Below are 17,669 nucleotides of genomic sequence, written 5' to 3'. Positions count from 1 at the left end.
CCCGTGCAAAAGCAATTGAGTCATTGAAGTATTAAGCAATATAGAGTCTCTATTGTATAATACAAAGTCAAAACCCCGCCATTACATCATACGTATAAACTCATGTAATATATATACGTACACATCAACTTGGTCATTCATATATCCTTACGTTCCATCTTCTATACCGGACAAGAATATCTCTATCTCTATCCCTACATATATAGACCCATATTATTCATCAAAACCCTTAGGCACACATCTTCCTCTGATCTCTTCTCTTTCTCCTAACATAAGCATCACGCCAAGAGCCGCATATACGAATCAAGAACACAGCATAATTAACTCTCATCGCTAGCCCTAACAATGGAGAAGGATACATGCAAGGAAGGTCGTTCAACTTTCTCGAGAAACTCATCTATCGGATACTACGATGATCGGAGGTCAGAGGGTGTTCCGTTCAAGTGGGAGATGCAGCCAGGGACTCCCATTAAATCGCAGCCGCAGGAGACTGTTCCTCCATTAAGTCCTCCTCCAGCGATGCTCAGCCGCGGCCTCCCAAAGCCATCCATCTCCATCGAAGAGCCAAAGAGCTTTGTGTTTCCATCGAAGCTGAAGCTGAAGCTGCGGAATTGGAAACATCTTCATTGCAAAAGATATTTTTCTAGATTGACTAACAAAATGGTTTTGTCTTCCATTTGTTTGTACCCTGAGAAACGCTAGATGGCCAAATTATTAATTATTTCTTTGAAACTAGGCCCAATGTTTTTTATTTTTTAAAGTCATAATAACAATATTTTTTGAAAAGTTATTAAGCCATATAGGTTTTATTATCTAAACAGCATTTTGCTGTATGTTAAGAAATAGATAACGTTACGTTATGAAGAAAAACCCGTATATTCAATTCTTATAAATCTTTTAATTATCAGTGTTGACAAAAATAAAGTCGTTTATCAGTAAACCAAATGAACCAATCTCGAGCTAGATCTAGCGAATACTACAATTATAATTTATATCAGAAGCTATCAAATCTTTTTTTTTGTCATCTTTTTTTGCTATCAAATCAAATTGTAAAAAATTGTCTAAAAATTGGATGGTGTAATTTTTCTCTAGTTTTGAGCATAATTAAAGCTTATAGTAAACTAGTAGTTGAAACTTGTCACTATAAATGCAAAGTTATACAATGGTCGAAGGGTCTACAAAAGAGAAACTGAAGTACTAGTTCCCTAGTTTTTTCTAGCATTACGGAACTACCATAATTTGTCAAAATAAAAAGCTGGTTAATATAAGAAAACTTGAAAGGGGGAAAAGTGAAATCTTTATTTAGATGCTTTAATACTAATTCAGATGAGTTGAATAGGTAGCCACTAGCCAATTCAGAAACGAAGATGTCGTCTTCATTAACCCGGACCAATACGTGTCGAAATTGAAGCAATCCAAATATTTTTTCTCATTTGTTTGTCAGAAAAATTAACGCATGCACGGAAAACTATTTTTTACATTATAAATTGCATTTTCTTTTACAGCCTCAATTAGTAATTAAAACGTAAAATTTCAGAAAACTAATTTTAATAATCACTTTACTCTACAAAACGATACTTCTAACATGAAAGTTAAAAACACATGTGGCATCTCAACTACTCACTGCATTCATTTACCTAACCATGCATAATTATTTATTGTTCTATTCTAGTATAAAATTTTACACATATAAAAATATAAGACAATGACACAACTGAATGCTAAACAATACCGACTTAAACTCCAAGTGAACTAAACCGACGAAGCAAAAATCTAGGACCATTCCCCAAAGTACAACACACACAAATCGGCCACGATCTTAAGCGAACGATGAGATATTAAATGACGAAGAGATGGACCTAACGACCAACGCTTTCTCCGAATCATAGTTAATGCTCACCCAACTCTTTTCTTTAGTTATCATCTCTCTCTCTATTGACATTTGGCATAGTTTCATTTATATAAATAGAGCCAAAAGATTGAGAGTTGTTTCTTCAGGTTCTGTGATGAAGAGTCTTTTCACTCTTTAGTTTTGTGAGTTTTTCTTTCGTTTTGTACATCGAACAGACTCACTGGTTATTTCTTCCTTTCTTGATCAAAAAGATTCAGATATAGCGTTTCTGAATCAACAGCGTCACAATATGGTAAGTGGGTTATTATGTCGTCTATCACACTTGTAAAACACTTTTAACAACTTTTAATAACTTTCTAACAACTTCTCAAATGGTTTTATTATAAAAAGTTCTCAAATAGTAAGTGGGGCATAAATAATTCGTTTTTCTAATCTTTAATATTTTTTTGTTTGATGATTTTAACTGTTAGACATATATAGTACAATCTAATGAAGATTAATCTTAGTCTTTTTATAACACAAAATCCTGAATTAATGAAATCGTAGCATATTGTTTGGTACGCTCTCTTGATAAGTGCCGTATTTTCTTGATATCTTTCCATCTTAGTCATGACAGTTTTTTAATCAAGCCAAAGGGTGAGTACCTTGAAGCCAGTTTTTCAACCATTAATTTAGGTGTTTGGGTTTGACTTATAGATTCATTCATTTTTGTTGTGTAAAGGCAGAAGAAGAAGAAGAACGGAGAAGGCACCTTGTGCTGGCCAAACCTTTTTCGTTGGAAGATGAAAATAATTCTGAGCACACAGCTTCTAACGTAATCCGCAGGATCCTCAGCCTCTTTAAGAACGTGCGTCCAGGATCCGATCTCACCAATTTCCAGGTGTAATATCTTAGAAAACCTTGTTGATGTAAATTTTTTTTGTTAAGTAGAAATAAGTAGCGATATTAATTAATTAACCATGTGCAACCTTTATAGTAAAACGTAATACCCATATGTTACTCTCTAAACAGTTGAACATATGTAGATTATTAATTTTTGGTACAAATCAAAAGTTATATTTTCCAATTTATTGATTTATTTTCTTTGAACGTAAAGCTGCCACCTCAACTGAACCTACCTAGATCACAACTCCAGTGTTACGGCGAGATGATCTACAGCCTCGGGGGTCAGGATCTGCTCGGGGCATGCAGCCGTCGCGATCTTCCTATCGAACGGCTTAAATCGGTTGTGACGTGGAACATCTCTACACTCCGTCCGGTGGTCTTTGGCATGTCTCCGTACAACCCCGTTCTTGGCGAGACTCACCACGTCTCCAACGGTTACATCAACGTCATTGCCGAACAGGTATTATCATTTTGTTGGATAAATAAGTATATTCATTACAATTACCAACGGGGACATACAAATTTAATAAGCAAAGTTCACTAGATAAAGACAGAGATATTTTTTATATGATTTTTTATGGGGATCTTATAATTTCCAAAATACCAAGCTTTTGAAAAGAGTCCAACATTGGTATTAATTAATACATCGTTAGTTTTCAGGTAGTGCATCATCCTCCCGTGTCCGCACTTCATGCGACTCACGAAAAAGAAAATATCGACGTGATGTGGTGTCAATATTTCACTCCTAAATTTCGTGGTATGTCTATTTTATTTTCTTTCATTTTAATGTAACAGTCCTATGGTTGCTGCTACAACAACAATTATCTCAAAAGTCAAAACTAAGTCTAGTCTTGAATAATCCGTCCAAGAACATTACTAACTCAAATACGCGTTCGGTTTCCTCCATAACCGAACCATGCATGATATATGCGTCTCGTACGTCTTGGTTCCGACGTCTTATTGACTTATGCACCTACCAATTTTATGGTTCACAAGGCACTTACGTGGATGTTGAGGTAAAGGGTAAAAGAGTGATGAAGCTTCTCAATCGAAAAGAGACTTATGAGATGAACCAACCGAGACTAATTATGAGATTCTTACCGACCCCTGGAGCTCACTGGGCAGGTAAAGTCAAGATTAAGTGTCCGGAGACGGATCTTGAAGCTGAGTTGAATTTGATATCCGATTCCTTCATCGAAAGATTCAGAGGCAACAAAAATAGATCAATTAAAGGAAAGATCTTTGAATCTTCCACTGGTAATCAGCTCTACAACATCTTTGGCCATTGGGACAGGTAAAACACATTAATCATAAACTCATTGTTACAGCTCTTAAAAAAACATCATAAGATGTACGAATGATGCCATTAACATATATCCAATATAAAATGTTTCAGAACAGTAATGGCCAAAAATCTGAAGACTGGCGAGCTCGAGGTTATCTACAATGCCAAGGAGAATATAGCAGAACTCAAACCTCCAACCGTCAAGAATCCGAAGGAGGTAATGGAGAGCGAATCTGGGATAATATGGAGTGAAGTAAGTGAAGGAATACTCAAGAATGAGTGGGAAAGCGCAAGAGAAGCTAAAAGCCTTGTGGAGAAGAAACAGAGAGAGTCTCTGAAACAGAGAGAGGCTTCAGGTGAGTTATGGGTTCCAAAACATTTCTCAATGGTCAAAGATGGTAAAGACTGGGACTGCTCACCGCTACACTCCACGGTCCCTCGGGCTCCGCTCGTCGTCACAGAGGCAGAAGGAGAAACCATAAACCAGTTTCAAGATAACAACAATCTATGTTGATATTAGTTTTAAGTTATTTTACAATTAAAATGTTGTTATAAAAAAAAATAGATCGATAACTATAAAATGGGAATGGTGTTTTTGTCACTTCATGAGGTTCAATGTACGAGCGGTACCTCAGGTTTTTGAGAAACTTCTCAAATATATATTAGGGGTATTTTCACATCCCTTATAACAGAAAAATATATATTGTTTTTTCCTATACAAAAATTATCCAATTCTAAAAAAATGAAGATTCATCATTCATCAATATACTTCTCTAATACGTGATGGTGACCATATAATATACTCTTAAGGAGGTGTATTCAATTAAGCAGCATGTAATTATCTGTGCGAAAATAACAAATCAATTTACATCTCCACCATAATTTATTACTACAGGTAAGCATTAATTAATTAAGCAAGCCTGAAAACATGGATCTAACGACTAACGCCCCTCCGATCCATATAGTTAATGCTAACCAAACTCTCTCTATTGTGATATTCTATCTATGTTTCTAGCATTCTATATAGATGGAGCAAATAGATTAATAGTAATTATCACACTATGTACTGTTATGTTATACAGAGTGTTTTATTTTGACTCTGGTTTTTGAGTTTTTTTCAGAGTCGGTTTTATTTACAGATATAGTTTCATCTCAGAAATATAAATTGTTTCTTCTTCAGCAACTCCTATAATGGTAATTAGGGATCATACACTTTTTTGGGTCAAGAAGTGAGTCATGCACTTAGATTAATGTACTTTTTGGTTGTGTGCAGGCAGAAGAAGAAGAAATGAGAAGGCACCTTGTGCTGACCAAACCTTTTTCCCTGGAAGATGAGAAAGATAGTGAGCACACAACTTCGAATGTCATCCGCAAGATCCTTAGCCTCATTAAGACTGTACGCCCAGGATCTGATCTCGCCAATTTTCAGGTGTAACTTCTTATGTATATGTTACATATAGGTTTTTAATTATGATCCATATTCTCCGTAAAAACTCGCGTCATTTGTCCATAATATCATACATATGCATTTGTTAAGATTAAGTGTCCGGAGATTGATCTCGAAGCTGAGTTGAATTTGATATCTGATTCCTTCATTGAAAGGTTCAGAGGCAACAACAATAGATCAATTAAAGGAAAGATCTGTCAATCTTCCTCTGGTGATCAGCTCTACGACATCTTTGGCCATTGGGACAGGTAAAACACATTAATCATAAACTCATTGTTACAGCTCTTAAGAATATAAGAAGCTGTGATGTGATGTCATTAACATACCATAATGTTACAGAACAGTAATGGCGAAAAATTTGAAGACTGGTAAGCTCGATGTTATATACAATGCTGAGGAGAATATTAAAGGACTCAAACCTCCAATAGTCAAGAATCTGAAGGAGGTAATGGAGAGTGAGTCAGCGATTATATGGAGTGAAGTAAGTCAATGAATACTGACGAAAGAGTGGGAAAGCACAAGAGAAGCAAAGAGAGCTGTGGAGGAGAAGCAGAGAGAGGCTTCTGGTGAGTTGTGGGTTCCCAAACATTTCTCAGTAGTCAAAAAGGGTAAAGACTGGGATTGCTCACCACTACAGCTCACGGTTCCTCGGGCTCCACTCGTCATCACAGAGGCGCAAGAAGGAATCATAAACCGGTTTCAAGAATTCAAAACTCTCTGTTGATGATAGCTTAAGTTATTACAATTCCATGTAACATAAAGCCAATTGATAACGACTGAACCAGCGGGGAAATCGCAAAATGGAACACTTATAACCAAAACTTTCTGCTCTAATTGCATATAACAGGCTCTCAGTTTCATCAAGAGACATAAAATTCCAAGAATAATTTCAGTTTCTTCAGAAAATTTACAGTAACTTAAAGATCCACCTCTGAGACATATCTGGAAAATAATTAGGTCCAAGAATCGTGTGTTTGGTTCAAGCATCCTCTCTCAGGCAGCTATGCTTGTGTAGTTTGGGAAGAGGTTGACCAATGTGTCGAGAGCATCGGGATGGAACTTCCTTGCAAACAGATAACAAGGCCGTGTAATCCCGTTCCATGTACAAGGCCAATGCAGCTCATCTCCATGCTTTAAAATCACAAGTAGAAGTATTAAAGAGAGAACAAAAGAACAGAGGCTGTGAGGGAGAGTCACAATAACGTACCTCGCCCACGCTGGTAACATGTACACTCATGTCCTCGGACTGCACAAGAGAGAAAAGAGAAAAGTATAATACCATGCTGACTGACAATTTCAAAAAAAATGTATTCTGAAACATACCGAGACGTTTTTCATGAACTCTAATGAAATCTCGTTTGCTGCGTATGTCTTTGGATGCCACCTTCGTTCAGACCAATCAACATAAGTCACTGACCAGTTTGAGATCCCCATGGGATCAATCATCTGAAAGAAGAGCCAGCAAATAAACATGTTTCAGCTGCAAGAGGGGTGAAAAGATTGCAAACGATGGAGTGTGAAGAAGAATAGCCTCACATTGAAGAATGTTGGCAAGTAGTGTTCATCAGCAATGCAGTTCTTGTCGGCCTCTATTCCAGGCTGATATTTATAGAAACTTAATTTCAGAATCAGAACTCAAAACGAAGAGGACTGAAACTTTTTATTGAGTTCAAAATCTCAAAAGAACCAAGATCAAAAAGCTACAATATGAAACCAAAATTGTTCAGCTGCAGGACAAAACTTACTCCACAATACTCGCGGAATTTTGAGTAGTAAAGACCATCGGCCATCACTATAATTGCGTGTTGTCGCTTCATTGTGAACCACTAGCAAGAAGGAAACACAAAAATTATACAGCGAGAAGTGACAAAAACTCAATTTTGTTTCGTTTTATCGCAGTAGCAGCATACTCATTAAGACAAGCTCCTAGAGATTAAGTCCTTACCTGAGCACCTTTTCTAAAATCTTCCCTGGCGATTTCTGGTAGCATGTGTTCCATATGTCTACCGGTCCCATGTGGACCAGGATCCACAAAACTTGAGAAACAGAGAGATCATAGAACTTTGTGTCAGTGAATATTAATGGGGAAAATCCAATTGTTTTTTTTGTTCTAAGAGAGTAATGTACCTCTCAATGAAACTAACGTTGGAGTAGAGCAAATATCTATAAGTGTAGTCGAAAGTATGCAACGGTATACAACTGCCAAGAAAATAAATTTGACGTGATCAGCTAGTACAAAAAACCTTAATTAGGACATTTAAGCAACATTGGATCATTACCTCTCTGAAACAAGAACAAAGTGTTGGTTGTCAGGATCTTCAAGAGCGCTAACCAGTAAACGCTTCTCGGCATCAACCATAGAAATCCTTCCCCAAGTAACCTCATCACTGTGGATCTCCCGATCAGAAAAGTGACGGCTGATGTGAACTGGTCGTTCCTTTGACGGGTGGATGTAAATAGAGAACTTCCCTTCATGACCCTTCACAACACCAAAGACCCTCAATAAATCAATGAAATGTAGCTAACAGTTGGACATTGCATCGAGGTATGTGTTACCTTGAAAAATTCATCCCAGAGCTTCTCAAATGGCAAAGTACCAGGAGTCAAGAACAAGAAAGCGATTTTGGAGTTTGCGGTTATGAAGGGAGGCGTTCTTAGTATGTCTCTGACCACTGCTCGAGCTGCTACCTCCTCATCAGTGAACTTCCTGACATGAACAGGTAGCCACGCGGAGAGAGCATCCTCGCAGCCTCTAGTGCTATAGAGACCATGACAGGAGGAGCTCTTGCCGTGTTTTGGGTACATGTGAGTACAGATCAGAAGCATGCTGGTCACTGAAACTGTCAAAACGACCCATAAGGGCTTCTTGAGAGATGTGTGGTGGTGGTGACGTGGCCCCTGCAACATCTTCTGCGTCTCACCCATTGAAACCAGTCTTAACACCTCCCTTCTCCTTTCTAGCTTATAGGCATACAAAAGCTTGAATCTTTTTTTCACTTCTGCATATACTTCTTTTAAATTGGCATTGACTGAAGTAATATAAAAAAAAGATCGAAAGATTTTATTGATCTATTGAAGAACAAGAACAAAGGACGCTGAGAGATTAATATATCCGGGAAACACGGAGAGATTAAAGTGATGTTTCAAACTAATCTTAAGAAGAAAGCTCCTTCAGAAAGAAGCAATAAGCAAAATGCAGCACGTTGTTCCCGTGATTCAGGAAATGCAGGACATTCCTCCTAAACTCTCTCTAGCACACGTACGAGCTAAACAAGTCTAAATCTAGTGAGTTTTTCTCCGACCAGACTAAAGTCAGAAGCTACAAATCCCAGATTCAACTTCTTAGTAGCAAAATGAAGTCACTGTAGCTGGCAAAATCAGTTAAAAAGAGTTAAAGAAAGACAGTAACCTCGAGGTGAATCGAAACGGTAGAATGCAGAAAGACAGAATCTTTGTCCGAACCCAGATCTCAAAAAAGTCGAATTTGATCCTCTTCGTTAAGATCTAGGGCAAAAAAATAAAACCCAGAAGGGTTGGATTCAACGAATGTGAGGGTCCAAAGAGAGAGGGACGCTAGAGGGAAAGTTTCCTTTTTTGCTTTTCTAAGGGAAAAATAAATAAGTCTTTAAAAACATGGAGACACACACACACAAGTGGAAGACGATTCAGATCGTTTTTGGTTTCTTTTATACCTGAGTAGTACTGCTTCCTCTCTCTTTAGAGTTTGAAATAAAAGAATTGAAGAAGAAGAAGAGACTTTTTGGTGAAACCAACAAGTCTTCTTCTCTCAAGTGATTAAATTCGAAACCAATTGAGAGACTACATTATTAAAACACTGGCTTTCCATTTACTCCAATAATTTCTATTAATTTCTTGTTATTAAACTAGCTATATAAAAGTCCCAAAAGAATCTACATTTCTATTTTGTTTTGGATTTGAGTTGGCTTCACGACTCTAGAACCTCTTTCTAATTAAATTTTCATTTTTTTAGCCACCTTCTTTTATTAAACAAAACAAATAATGGTACTACTATTCATTCATTTTTATATATGTATGGGCAAATGGAAAACAAAAATAGTCCAAGTGGGTATAAAAAATAACGAATTTTAATAGCTCTATCATCGCTCTTGACTTGACATTTCATGACAGTCGCCGCTTTGTTCCTTCCACGATGGCGAAAGATTAGACTATTTAGTAGAGTTGTTGCTGTTGCCTATATAGCCGATTAGGCCATTAAGCCAATTCGTCTTTTTTTTGTTCTTAGTGACAGCTAAATCTGAGAAATTAAGAAGCCTGAGTATTTTGGTGTACTAAATTGAAATGAGTGGGGGCATCATAAGAGTTACATGGAAGTTTGAGGAATCTGTCTCCTAGCATCATGAGCCTAAACGGAACAAAATGCATCAAAAGATTAGACTGGTGAAAACAGGATATTCATCTTTCAACTGTCTTATCATTGTCCAATTTGGACGGTAATGGGTGACGGGATTAATGAATCACTTATCATGAACAACGAATGATTTTAGCATGTGATTATGTTTTGAAAGAAAACAACAAAATTGAACAACAACAGCTAACAAGTAGTAGACAGTTTTTATTTATTTATTTATTTGAAGTATGGTTTCCATAACATTTTCTTTGTATTTGTATATGACTTGTGGAAATTTCTTGATACAAGTACAAAACAAATACATAGAAAATTCCGTTTATTTTAGATGTCGATGGATACATATAGATTTGGATAGTAGTTTTTTCTCTCTAAATTAAATGGACGATAGATACATTTCGTCTGCTTGAATATTACTATGTTGAAGCCATGAAAGTGCCTCATTCCATAATATTTGCAGTCACATATGTTTAGAATACGATGACCAAAGTCAACCAATATAACTTTCTATAAGAATTTCAGTTATTATAAAATCATTTGGACTAGTTTAAAACCAACAAAAACCTAAAATCTATACAGCATAAAATGGTAATCATATTCACTTATAAATCATGATAATATCCTCATGAAAAGTAATCCAAAAGAAAGTTCAAGAATTATGAAAGATAGGAACATTCACCAGTAATATCCCAAAATCTCTTTTTTAACAAGATGATCAAGATCAATGGTCATTCAAATGGATCATGATTAATCCCACATCTCACTCTCAGGTTTTAGTAGACACCATTTTCTTTTTTATCTGATTTTGGACATAGCAAATCAGCAAAAATGTGAGTGCAAGTTTCTACGGGTTGTGTGTTGTGTGGGCTCTTTGGGAACACAAACAAAGTCAAAAAGGTTAGAAAATGATCAGGTTTGGGTATATATCCTGTTTTAGCTATGAATCGCATTTTCTTTTACAAAAATCAAACTCGCTTTTTTTAGCAATTCAATTCAACGTTTTTCTTTTCTTTTCTTTTGGGTTAGTTTACTTCCTCAATAAATTATTTACTTTGACAATATCTAATTTTGTTTGTACATGTTTCAGACTTTTTTTTGTAATTCTTGCTTCTTTTTTTTTTAACTACTTGTTGGTGACAAAAAAAAACCAATTGGGGTTTTAAATATGCTAAAAAAAAGGTTTTAAAAATGCTTAAAAGATATGCTTTTGCTGGTTAAATATAAAAATCTACTTGATGTTTTATGAAAAGCTTTAAAGATATATTCTTATTAGTTTTTTTAAATGTCTACATTTTCTCACACATATAAAAGAAAAAAACTATTCAGGTACATTAATATTAATACGAATTTATGAAAACTAGATATCATAATTCAAATTTAAACATACTAGCATGGAATAGAAATTGGTTTAGAAAATTTTATTAATCACTAATTAGTTGTAGTTAGACTAACCATGACTTAATCACCCAAAAAAAAATGTAAAATGAAAATAAAAATAAAAAGAAGAAGAAATGATACCATTGGTTAAAAAACCGATAATGCTTAGAAAAAATAAAAAGTCAAACTCCATAAACTTCGCGGAAAAAGAAAGGATCCGTAATGGTGGAAATATATGGATTTTATTTTTGCCATTACCGGAAAAAAATCCAAACATTTAAAAATCAGCACTGACTTAGCCAAAGATGGTCACTTTTATCATTCACTTCTCTCTTTCTCTCTTTCTCTCTCTCCTCCTCCTTCCTTGTCTCTCTGAGCACCAGAATCTAGGGTTTCTCAACAGTGAATCTTTTGCTTCCTCCTCTGTAATCGCCTTCTGGTAAGTCACTCTTTCACCTCACTCCCCGTGCACCTCTTGTGCTCTCTTTAGCTCTAAAACCTCTTTCATTTCTAGGGTTTGTTTTTTTGTGACTACACAAGTCTAAATATTTTTCATTTCCGTTCGTTCTAACTTACACTCTGTTTCTCCTTCTCTCTCTGCCTCTCCTCTGGGTTTCTTTTCCTTTACCTAATGCGTGGACCATTTACTTGGTCATGTATCTCTGCTTGTAGCTATATCTTAAGACTTTTAAAGTTTTGCTATTGCTTCTTCTGTTGTCTTTTACTTTAAAGTTCTAAACTTGAGGAAACCAAGTTCTGATTAGAACCTATGTGTGTCATTTGCTTGTTTGCTCGCCATGGTTGAACGATTGGCTTGTTTAAATTTCGTTCCTTTTTGTGGTGATTTTGATTTCGTTGGTGATTAATTTGTGTACAAGGAGCTTTCTTCTTCTTCTTCTTCTACTGTTTCTTCTTCTTCTTCTTCTACTTCTACTGTTTCTTCTTCTTCTTCTTCAGGTATCTGTGTTAAAGCTCCCTTCTTTATTGTAGAAGAGCAATACCCTTGGAGAAATGGCAACTGAGAATCCTATTAGGATGTCTGGAAGCAATGAAAGATGGTCTAATTCCAGGCAGGCTTCTGTGCCGAATCGAAGTGGAAGTGCTCCACCGAGCATGGAGGGATCTTTTCTAGCTGTGGATAATCTATTGTCAAGACAGGGCGGCTCGGGTTGTAATAACTTAAAGCTACCGAGTTACGGTTTTGAGGACCCCGTGACTACTCATCCTTCTTATTCTTCTAAACACAGCCTTAACCGCATACCTTCTCCACCGATTTATTACCCTACTGAGTATCAGTTCATAGACAATCGTGTAGGTAGATTTAGAAGTAACAAGGGATTGAATAAAGTTAATTCTCCCAATCATTTGTCCCAAGTTTCACTTTCTACTCACAAGGAAGTGTCTGAGGATGAAATCTCCCAACAGTTCTCTGTTAATAGTGTTTCAGATAGGACAAATGGGTTGGAAAATCGTCCTGGTTCTCAAGGTTTGGACGATTTTAGGCAGGTTCGGTTTCACTTTCTTTACCTTACTTCTCATTAATAACTTGTTTGTGAGTAGTGAAATGTCATTCTTTAGCTCTATAATAAGTTATAATTGAATCTTTTTTCATTGCAGGATGATAGTTCTTCTGGGCCGACCCCTCAACATAGTAGGTCAAACTCTTCAAATGGTGAAATGAACACAGCGGATGAAGGTGGTAACTTCTCGGAGATATCAGATGATGTCATGGTTAAAGATAATGCTGCTTCAATGACAAATGCTTCCATTGGCATTGAGAAAAGTCTTGATGAATCCACTATCATCGCTAAAATGAAGAATACTAACATATCTGGATCCGGAACGGCTAAATACCCTCGAGAATCAAGGTCTACAAGGCCAGAAAGGCAGCTGCACCAACAGCAAAATAATGTAACTTGGATTCAAAATGGCGGCAAAATGGGTTCCCATGGCATAAATGATGCAGTTACCGGGACTGGACAGTTTCATTATGGACAACCTTACAAGTTCTCAAATGATGGTCAGCCTGTGCTTCAGTCTTCAGGTTTTACGCCGCCTCTGCTTTACACTGCTACCCAAACGGCGTATATGACTTCACCAGCTCATGTCTATAACATGCAGTCTCCTGCTGTTTATTCTCCTCAGTATGGCTATGGACCATACAGTAACATGATCCCTCAGTTGATGCCTGGATACCCTTCCCATGGTTCTGTTCCACTTATTGTCAGTCCAGAATTTATTCCTCAATTGTCGGCGCCAAGTCCGGGAAGTGTAGTCCACGGAGGTGAAATGCAGTATGCAGGACAACCTTCTTTTCCAGATCCTATGTATATGCAGTACTGTCAACAGTCATTTGGGCAGATGGAACCACTGGCTCCTAGGAACCACAAGAATGCTCCTGAGTCACAGAAAGATGATCCGAAATTCCTTCGACAAATAAGAGGGCCAAGTAACTCTAATATGGGTAGAACGGGAATGGGTGTTAATTATTATGGAATGCAGCCAAATATGGGCATTATGGTGCAGTATCTGCCTACACAGCTCGGCCCTCCTTCACCGGGTCCTGTTCCTTATGTTGAGGCATATCCTGGATGGCAGCCACAGGGGAGCCTGGAAGGTGTGAATGGCCCACGATTGTGCAACTTTCTTGAAGAGCTGAAATCTGGGAAAGGCAGGAGGTTCGGTTTGTCTGACATCACAGGACACATTGTTGAGTTCAGGCATGTTTTGATCTTTCCTTCACGAGTCTTTTCTTGGGTTTTCATCCTAATCAGATGATAACTAACTTGAGTATAATCTTGTTTTCTTTCAGTGCGGATCAACATGGGAGCCGATTCATTCAGCAAAAGCTTGAAAATTGTAATCCAGAAGAAAAAGCAGCTGTCTTCAGAGAAGTTCTTCCTCATGCTTGCAAACTAATGACAGATGTGTTTGGTAATTATGTCATTCAGAAGGTTTGTTCCTACTCGGTCCTATGTCTTAAAAATTTTTATACTGTACCCATTTTATTGATTTTTCTGCGATTCTTTCAGTTTTTTGAGTACGGAAATTCAGCACAGAGAAAGGAACTTGCGGATCAACTCATGGGGCAGATAATACCACTTAGTCTGCAAATGTATGGTTGTCGCGTGATTCAAAAGGTACACAAATCGCTTTGTTTGGAACTGTACTTTGTTAAAAACAACTGACTCATTGAGTGAAACTTTGTTATGGTGTTAGGCTCTTGATGTCATAGAACCTGATCAGAGAGTTCGTTTAGCACGTGAACTTGATGGGCAGGTCATGAGATGTGTTCGAGACCAAAATGGAAACCATGTGATCCAGAAATGCATTGAGAACATCCCCGGAGACAGAGTTGGGTTCATGCTATATGCATTCCGTGGTCAAGTTTCCTCGCTCTCTATGCATCCTTATGGCTGCCGTGTCATACAGGTACTTAGCACTTAACTAGACGGCTTTTCCTTCTCCTGTTCTTGATTTTTCTCATTGTCTCAAGAACCATGCGGCTTCACATTTTCTTTTCCCTTCTGTATAGAGGCTTTTGGAGCGGTGCTCACATGAGCATCAGTGTCGGTTCATTACCGAGGAGATATTGGAATCAGTATGTGTCCTTTCCAAAGACCAATATGGTAACTATGTCACACAGGTATGTGTACCATTTGGGACTTACAAAACATGAACTGAAGTCAAATTAGACTAAACACGCCACAGTTCATTTCATCAAATCACCACTTAACGCAAAAGTTACTATTTGGCAGCATGTCTTGGAGAAAGGGACGTCTGAACAAAGAGAGAGAATCGTGAGAAAACTGTCAGGGCACATCGTGCAGCTTAGCCTCCATAAATTTGCATCAAATGTTATCGAGAAGTGTCTGGAGTATGGTGGTCGAATTGAGCGGGATCTCATCATTAAAGAGATTGCGGGGCCTGATGAGAGCTATGATAGTCTATTGGTGAGAGCTTGTGAACCGAACCTGTACACTTCCTTCTTTAACTGATTGGATATTAACTGTAAGCCACTTTTAACAGATGATGATGAAGGATCAGTATGGAAACTATGTGGTGCAGAAGATATTCGAGACATGTACTGCTGATCAGCGTGCAACATTGTTCAGCCGAGTGAGAACGCATGCTTCTGCATTGAAGAAATACACATATGGGAAACATATTGTTACTCGGTTGGAACAGCCCTTTGGTGAAGGTACTAAAATTCCTCAACTTTAGACAAGTTCAAATAGGAAGGTGCACAATTACAAAACTTTGGAACAAAAAGGCTTTTCTCTGTGATGTTGTATAAGCTGAAACAGGGCGAAGTAAACAATCAAATAGATTTTATAAAAAATAAGCGGTGTAGCACAAGACTGATCTTGGTTGTTGTTTCTGCAGAAAATCGAGAATTGAGATGATGAGCGGCTCTTCTGATTAGAAGGCAGTGGCTGACTCGGATTTACTCATACAATTCGCTTTTCATGAAAGCTGGATATTCATTTGGGAAGATTTTAGATGATTGTGAAGGATCTTGTTGTTTACTTTTGAACTTTATCATAGCCGTTGTGATGATTGTGTGGCATCTCGTAAATATTCATAAATGTATCAGTAGTTTACTTAAGATTTTTAACTGGTTTGTGGATTTTTCACTAAGACAATTCGAAATTTTCTTAGACAGTATTTACCAAAGTCAAATATTACATGTTTATCGTCATTGAGGCCTCCCCCTTCCGTAATCTGTTTTACGACACTCTGTTTTGAGCCAATAATTTTGAGGTTCTTCTAACAAGAGGAGCAAAGTAACATATGATCGAAAGAGAAACTTGTCATTGAATAGAATTAAAGCAAAGTAGCATATCACATGACAGTAGAAGAAACACCCCACAAAAATTGGAAGCTCAAACTAAAACCTCCTCCAAGTTACAATTTCCATATTAACCAAAGAGATCGAATCCGAAGTCTCCTTCTTCCTCTTCTGATTCTTCTTTCTTCTTCTCATCTTCCTTAGGGGCAGCTGCAGAGTCACCTGCACCACCTCCACCACCACCTGAGGCCGCTCCTCCAGCAGAGAATCCTCCACCAACAGCACCACCGACAATTACCTACGCCACAAGAAATTGATTGTAATTGATATCAACAACAAGAAATTAGAATGCAGAAACAAGAATGATTCACTAGACTTGACTTGTATTAGTTGCAGAGCCGTGTAGTCAGCTACTAGAACAGAGTAGGCTATCAAAATGCATATTGAGTGATTAGCTATTACAAAGCTGTAACCTTTTTATGTCTTAGTGTTAATGTCCCAGCTATAAAACAAGCTACATTGACGCAAAATCACATTCGATGCAATTGGCACTTGGATCACTTAAACAGCTCACTAGAGAGTATCAATTCTCACACAGTGATTCCAATTTAAAAAAAATAGTTGATCGTAAAAGGTAAGCTTGATGGAGCAAGAGAGACTTTATAATACCTGGCATACGGCCGAGGTAGGGGAGACAAGAGAAAACGAAGACTGAACGCCACCGGGTGAATCGGCGGAGAGAGCAGTTTGGACGAGCTTGCGCACGAGCTCGTAGGTAGAAGAAGCGGAAGCCTCAAGGTCACCCTCGTGTTGCTTCGCGGTCCATGATCCGCCGCCATGTCTGCACACGAACGTGAATACTCCCATCTTCTTAAAATTCAGGAAAAAAATGGAGTGACGATCAAGTTCGTTTTGTTGTTATATACTATGATGAGCCCTAGTTTAAGTTCTTTGTGGAAAAAGACGGGTTACCCATATTGGGCTAACAGGCTTGATGGGCCAGTTTGGATGAGCCCATTACTTTGTTAAATTTTAACATTTTTCTTTTAACTTCAAAAATCTAGTATTTGACTCTCTTTATGTATGTTCTTAAAAAAATACTGAAATACTTGCTAAACTTTAATGATGAAAGACTTTTAAGGTTAGCAACTTATCATTATGGCATATATTAAACTGAGAGAAAACAGAAGCAAGGAGAAAAAAAAGGTTGGTCAAAGCTTTCGAGCTAATATAAGTAAATGACAACAAGTCCCACCAAAAACCAGCAAATCAAGATTGAAAACAATTCATCAGACTCTACGAGATTATTTTCCCAACACTTGAATCAATTAATATCACAACAGCCTTCGTTCACTTCCCTTTTTTTCATAAAACTATGCATCTCACCACTTGCCTAAACTGAAGTTTCAACTTTTTGTCGAAAATATCAGTTTATTATTATTTTTTCACAACATCCAACTTGTTTTTTTTTTTCCTAAATATAAAATGTATTTATAGATATCATAAGTCACGGGTCATAACTAATAAGTATAGCTGAAAAATATGAAGATGAGATGACGTACATATGTACAATTTTCTAAGATGAGCCAATAGAAAAGATGAGCCAATAGAAGAAAATCTATTCTACACACGTATGTAATCTTC

The 17,669-nt window shown here is 37.3% G+C and overlaps 5 protein-coding genes across 9 annotated transcripts; 3 read left to right on the top strand and 2 right to left on the bottom strand.

Moving 5' to 3' along the window:
- Positions 1-228: 228 nt before the first annotated feature.
- Positions 229-4,669, top strand: LOC17880967 (oxysterol-binding protein-related protein 4B). Of its 2 annotated transcripts, none has more exons than XM_023779847.1 (6): positions 229-663; positions 2,574-2,732; positions 2,949-3,197; positions 3,398-3,494; positions 3,734-4,031; positions 4,134-4,669. In XM_023779847.1, the coding sequence occupies exons 1-6, from the start codon at positions 346-348 to the stop codon at positions 4,534-4,536; spliced, it is 1,524 nt and encodes a 507-aa protein (XP_023635615.1). In that variant the 5' UTR covers positions 229-345; the 3' UTR covers positions 4,537-4,669. The 2 variants fall into 2 exon arrangements, with proteins under 2 accessions (XP_023635615.1, XP_006283854.1); XM_006283792.2 differs by lacking the exon at positions 229-663 and adding an exon at positions 1,994-2,144.
- A 633-nt stretch (positions 4,670-5,302) lies between these two features.
- LOC17879462 (oxysterol-binding protein-related protein 4A) lies at positions 5,303-6,108 on the top strand. Its single transcript, XM_023779173.1, has 3 exons — positions 5,303-5,451; positions 5,625-5,717; positions 5,809-6,108. The coding sequence occupies exons 1-3, from the start codon at positions 5,354-5,356 to the stop codon at positions 5,960-5,962; spliced, it is 345 nt and encodes a 114-aa protein (XP_023634941.1). The 5' UTR covers positions 5,303-5,353; the 3' UTR covers positions 5,963-6,108.
- A 150-nt stretch (positions 6,109-6,258) lies between these two features.
- LOC17880454 lies at positions 6,259-9,136 on the bottom strand. 2 transcript variants are annotated; one of them, XM_023779171.1, is made up of 10 exons: positions 8,879-9,136; positions 8,026-8,498; positions 7,749-7,948; positions 7,597-7,668; positions 7,415-7,505; positions 7,215-7,295; positions 7,006-7,068; positions 6,793-6,915; positions 6,677-6,715; positions 6,259-6,600 (listed from the first exon to the last, which is right to left on the bottom strand). In XM_023779171.1, the coding sequence occupies exons 2-10, from the start codon at positions 8,392-8,394 to the stop codon at positions 6,463-6,465; spliced, it is 1,176 nt and encodes a 391-aa protein (XP_023634939.1). In that variant the 5' UTR covers positions 8,395-8,498; positions 8,879-9,136; the 3' UTR covers positions 6,259-6,462. The 2 variants fall into 2 exon arrangements, with proteins under 2 accessions (XP_023634939.1, XP_023634940.1); XM_023779172.1 differs by having other exon boundaries at positions 8,026-8,468.
- Positions 9,137-11,565: 2,429 nt separating this feature from the next.
- On the top strand, positions 11,566-15,927 carry LOC17878703 (pumilio homolog 6, chloroplastic). Of its 3 annotated transcripts, none has more exons than XM_023778325.1 (10): positions 11,566-11,672; positions 12,227-12,739; positions 12,851-13,953; positions 14,046-14,187; positions 14,266-14,373; positions 14,453-14,665; positions 14,769-14,879; positions 14,992-15,186; positions 15,263-15,434; positions 15,620-15,927. In XM_023778325.1, exons 2-10 carry the CDS (start codon positions 12,245-12,247, stop codon positions 15,637-15,639), a joined length of 2,559 nt encoding a protein of 852 aa, XP_023634093.1. In that variant the 5' UTR covers positions 11,566-11,672; positions 12,227-12,244; the 3' UTR covers positions 15,640-15,927. The 3 variants fall into 3 exon arrangements, with proteins under 3 accessions (XP_023634093.1, XP_023634092.1, XP_023634091.1); XM_023778324.1 differs by having other exon boundaries at positions 11,567-11,672; positions 12,224-12,739; XM_023778323.1 differs by having other exon boundaries at positions 11,568-11,672; positions 12,191-12,739.
- Positions 15,928-16,028: 101 nt separating this feature from the next.
- On the bottom strand, positions 16,029-16,910 carry LOC17878454 (60S acidic ribosomal protein P3-1). The gene is made up of 2 exons (XM_006282694.2): positions 16,695-16,910; positions 16,029-16,323 (listed from the first exon to the last, which is right to left on the bottom strand). The coding sequence occupies exons 1-2, from the start codon at positions 16,890-16,892 to the stop codon at positions 16,156-16,158; spliced, it is 366 nt and encodes a 121-aa protein (XP_006282756.1). The 5' UTR covers positions 16,893-16,910; the 3' UTR covers positions 16,029-16,155.
- Between the last annotated feature and the right edge of the window lie 759 nt (positions 16,911-17,669).

Source organism: Capsella rubella, unplaced genomic scaffold, assembly GCF_000375325.1.
Source record: "Capsella rubella cultivar Monte Gargano unplaced genomic scaffold, Caprub1_0 scaffold_7, whole genome shotgun sequence".
In the NCBI taxonomy this organism is placed as follows: domain Eukaryota; kingdom Viridiplantae; phylum Streptophyta; class Magnoliopsida; order Brassicales; family Brassicaceae; genus Capsella; species Capsella rubella.
The sequence above is the reverse complement of the archived record's forward strand: the minus strand, read 5'-3'. Positions and strand labels throughout refer to the sequence as shown.